The sequence below is a fragment of the Arachis ipaensis genome, chromosome B10 (assembly GCF_000816755.2).
Source record: "Arachis ipaensis cultivar K30076 chromosome B10, Araip1.1, whole genome shotgun sequence".
NCBI lineage: Eukaryota > Viridiplantae > Streptophyta > Magnoliopsida > Fabales > Fabaceae > Arachis > Arachis ipaensis.
Genome location: NC_029794.2, coordinates 13,347,940 through 13,352,934, shown reverse-complemented (window position 1 = coordinate 13,352,934; position 4,995 = coordinate 13,347,940). Strand labels below are relative to the sequence as shown.

The following is a 4,995-nucleotide window of genomic DNA, read 5'->3' as shown; positions in this document are numbered from 1 at the left end:
TGCTGAAATCTACATGCAATCGGTTGTCTGGAGCGCTACAGTTCCATTGGTGTCGTTTGAATGTATCGAGTGGCATGCCACGGATAGGTTCAGGCGACAGTTCGGTTTCGTTCAGGGAGTACCTTCTCAGGAACAGAAATTGGATAAGGCTCATGGAGAGACTCTGACTGGACCTAAAAATCTTAACTGGGCCACGACACCGACTCATTCAAATTGGGTAATGCATTGGACCAATCGGTATCACTACGTTCTTTCTGAACCTCCCATGCCTTCACAGCCTTCCTTGGATACCTACCTGAACTGGTACCGATCAACATATGGGAACCGCTTAGCCTTGTCGAATCTTGCGGGTGAAGAGAATGATGAAGGTAACCAGGATCTGGATGTGGGCAATGAGGATATGGATGAGGGTAATGAAGATACCGATGAGGGTAGTCAGGATATGGATGAGGACAATGAAGAGCAGGAGCAACATATATCACCTCCAGTTCCGCCTCCACAAGAACAACCTCAGGCCTCAACCCAGTATCTACCTCAGCCACAGTTCACCCCATCATTTCCAGTACAGCAACAATATTGGGGTATGTCACAGTTTGAAATAGGTGATGGAACTTCTTTCAGCCAGTTGCTTGGGTTCATGTCCGCAGAAGGAGCACATTCACAACATGGCGATCTGCCTGATTTCATGCCTGGCAGGTATTCGTTAGATGCAAGGTATCCAGGCCATACCTCATCCGTTGCTTCTGGAGGCTTTGTATCTGTTGACTCTAGTAGGAGTGACGGTGGACGAGGTGTTCTGAACAGTCAAAATCCTAACCGATGTAACATGGCACGGGTTGAGGAAGATACTAACGCACTCGAACAAGAAACCGATGCGTATCTAGTAGATGACCCGGATGAAGAGGGCGATGACGACGAGGATGAAATTGAAGAGTTCGATGAGGATGAAGAATCTCGCAACGATGGTATTATGTTTACTATTTTGCATTACATATTCCATGACTTATTTACTTTCTTTGCATAAATGGCATATCTTATTGGATTTTGCTTCTTGATTTGTGGTATTCATGTTGGTATTTGAATATGTAATGTGCTGCACATACTTGTTTATTCAAAATTTTTTACAGGTCAGGCACGTAGTCCAGATGACAACGTCAAAGGTTACAATCTGAGGATTGATCCGCCACGTCGGAGTGCTAATCGTTTCACCCCTTCTGTCTTCAAAAAAGCGGCCAAGAAATGCAAAAACTTTGTGAAGGATGTAAAGTGGAAAATGAGAAAATAGTTCTTTCCTTTTGTTTAGAGTTATTTGTTTTTGTTAAACTTAATGTATTGATGACGTTATGTAATGTTATGAGTTATATGTATTTGTTAGATATTATGTACTGTGATGACTTTATGTAATGTTTAGAGTTATTTGTATTGGTTAGACATTATGTGATGATGACAATATTTTATCATTTAGACTTATTTGTATGTGTTGGACCTTATATAGAGTACTTTATATGTGTTGGACATTATTGATGTATCAGCCATCTGGAGCATGTAATAATGTCTCTTAAAACCTTAATATAGATATAGCATAATACTAGAGTGTCATTAATTATAAGGTTACATATAGTAGGTCATGTTACCTCAATTTGCTCAGTCAAGTTTTATTATACAATATCATATAAAAATGATTAACAAGCCTCCTTTTTAATTTAAAATTCTTATTCTTATTTATAGTATCACTAAAATATATTTCAAAGCAGTTGTAGGACATTGTTTGATTTAAAATACAAAAATCAAATTTTCCGATGTTTGTTTTAGAAATTTTAAAAAAAATAAAATATATTTTAAGCTGAAATCTAACATTTCAATTTCTGTTTTTAAAAAATATATAAAGGAAAAAAATCTAGATTATACTCTAATTTTTGTTTGAACAAATTAAAAACTTTAAAAGATGGAATAATACTAGAGTGTCATTAATTATAAGGTTACATATAGCAGGTCATGTTACCTCCATTTGCTCAGTCAGGTTTTATTATACAATATCATATTAAAAATGTGAACCTAGGGGGCTTCTCTGTTGGTATTTGAACCAACAAACTGACGGCATCTGCTTCGACTATGTCCCTCAGCACCACATAGAGTACATCGCCTAGGACGACGTAACATCCTCGTGTCCATCTCATTCAGAAAACGCGTCATCCTGGGACGACCTTTTGACACCCGTCGCATGTACGGATTCGGTATGAACCGAGGTCCGTTGTAAGCAGGCCATGTGGTGGGATTACCTAGTGGCCTAAACCGTGCTCGGTACACCCGCCGCACTTGATCCATCTTATACACATCATGAACATAAAGTCGCCAATCAAGTCGCTGGTTGGCACAACATGCGAACACATGTCGACAGGGGATCCGGTCCACCTGGAACTCACCACAGTCACATCGAAGGCTACGTAGATCAACTGCAAACTCTAGCCCACTTGGCATCTCACGAACCTCAAAGACCTCATTCTGGCGGTCAAAGCAACTAACCTGTATGTTTCCTGATGCAAGTTGGTTTGCATGCAACTTCGATGTCACTATCTCAGAAAACACATGGCCAGCATTGATCCGGGCTTCCGCCTCCGCTCTTTTACGGGTGAACAACTCATTTAGCCTGTAGAATGTTGCCTTCACAAGAGCTGTAATGGGAAGATTGCGAGCACCCTTCAAAACTGAGTTGATGCACTCCACTAGATTCGTTGTCATGTGACCCCATCGGTACCCGCCATCAAAGGCCAGTGCGTACTGTTCGCGAGGAATTCGGTCTAACCAGTTTGTGTATGCCTCGCCGCGGTCCCTTAAACGCTGGTAACGCACATCGTACTCCCGCACCGTCCTCGAATACCCTAGCAGATCAAAGCATGTAGAAAGCAAAGTAATTAAATTCAATAGATTTATTTAAGGCACATCTACTAATAATTTCCTTAAATTTAGTAAATGTTTACCGATGTTAACGACCAATTTTTGTAGGTAAGGTGCCTTGAATTTTCTCAGAAAATTCGACTTTATATGCCTGATGCAAAACATATGAAAAGCTCTAGGAGGTGACCAAGCTCCGTTACTTCGTTCGACAGCTGAATTTATGGACTCGTGCCTGTCAGATATTAGACCCACTCCATCCCGAGTAACAACATGTTGACGGAGGTTACTTAGGAAAAAATGCCATGCATCAGAAGTCTCTCCCTCAACAATAGCAAACGCAATCGGAACGATATTGTTGTTTCCATCCTGGGAAACTGCCACAAGCAGACAACCCTTATACTTTCCGTACAAGTGAGTACCATCTACCTGGACAATTGGCTTACAATGTCTGAATGCCCTAATACAAGGGTAATAACTCCAGAATACACGATGCAGTACCCGAATATCACCCACCAAGTCATCGCCTTGATATACAGGCATAGTCTCAAAATGGACAACAGCTGATGGCTCCTTGTGACACATGGCCTCAAACCATATAGGCAAGGCTTCATACGATGCTTCCCAACCTCCAAATATTTTTTCTATTGCTCTCTGCTTAGCCAACCATGCTTTCCGGTAACTGACGGTGTAGTTGAATTTCGATTGCACTTCAGCTATTACTGATTTTACCTTTAAGGAGGGATCAACTTCAACCAGTGGCTTTATTGCTTCTGCAATTGTGATAGAGTCCAGTTTCGAATGATCCTGTGAAATGGTGGCTGTGGTACAGGTGTGGCTACCATTATACCTCCTTATAACCCAACAGTACTTCCTGCTAATCAAGCTAACCCTGATAAGCCAATCACACCCTGACCCATACTGTGTACACTTGGCATAAAATGTCAACGGCTCAGACTCATATACCCGGTAGTCTACGCTTCGTCGTATGGTATACTCCTTAACCGCCTTAATAACAGCTTCCCTGGAACTGAACTCCATCCCAACGACGAATTCACCATCTGCGACCATAGGAATTTCTGCTGGGACAAATGCCATAAGATAAATTTCATTAATACGCAGCAAATGTAAAAAACCAGTATGCTTTACTTCAAAAACGTTTAACATTTTATGATATCACACTAAACAACATAAGCATATCAGCAGCAAATGTAAAAAACCGGACCGGACCGACCGGTTCGACCGAAAAACCAAACGAACCGTGCCGGTCCATGCCGGTTCATGCCATTTGAACCGTACAATAGATTGAAGCTGTGCCGATAATTGTTACAAACTCATGCAACTTGCTACAACCATATCTTATACAGCATAAACATTATTTCCTAATAAGCACATGAAGCATATAAAAGAAAAAAAATAAATTCCTCAATCAATGTGTAACTACAAAAACACTTATACCACGATTACGTACCTGCAGTCATATATTCCGGAAATTCAGGAACATGCATGGCTTCCAAGTCTAAAACTCGCATGAATGATGGCTCCTCAAACGGCACTTCGTTTGCAAGTGCATTTGCCACTTCTGTCACATCTGGGCACATGGTTCTCTCACCTTGATCTTCATCACCATCTGGAACAGCAAATTCATAGTTGCTTTCGAACTCTTCTTCACTGTCACTATTATAATCTTCCTGTAGAATATTCCGGTCAGCCTCAGATTGTTCAAACTCAACATACAACTCGATGAACGAGATCTGAGACCGGTTTTCAATATACATTGAAAACATCTCCTGCATGCTTGCATCGTCCGTCACATATTTGGATTGATACTGTACGAATCCACCAAACACCTGTATGGGATATCTGTATAGAATACATGATATATTTCTTGCCCTCTCAGAACCAATTTTTTCACAGATTACTCCTTTGAGCTCCTCAAATGAGATAACAAAAGGAATAACAATATCTACTGGGCTCTCACAAATAAATTTTACTCCTTCAGCCGTTTCTAACAAAATCTGACCAAAATAAAATAGTTTTAGCTGAACTCGGTCACTCATTTTTTTCACTCACCATAAAAGAAACATAAGCTTAGTCTTAGAT

At 40.6% G+C, this 4,995-nt stretch overlaps 1 protein-coding gene across 1 annotated transcript; it reads right to left on the bottom strand.

The window, feature by feature from the left end:
• LOC110268126 lies at positions 1,998-4,793 on the bottom strand. Its single transcript, XM_021114025.1, has 3 exons — positions 4,364-4,793; positions 2,979-3,971; positions 1,998-2,879 (listed from the first exon to the last, which is right to left on the bottom strand). The coding sequence occupies exons 1-3, from the start codon at positions 4,686-4,688 to the stop codon at positions 2,056-2,058; spliced, it is 2,142 nt and encodes a 713-aa protein (XP_020969684.1). The 5' UTR covers positions 4,689-4,793; the 3' UTR covers positions 1,998-2,055.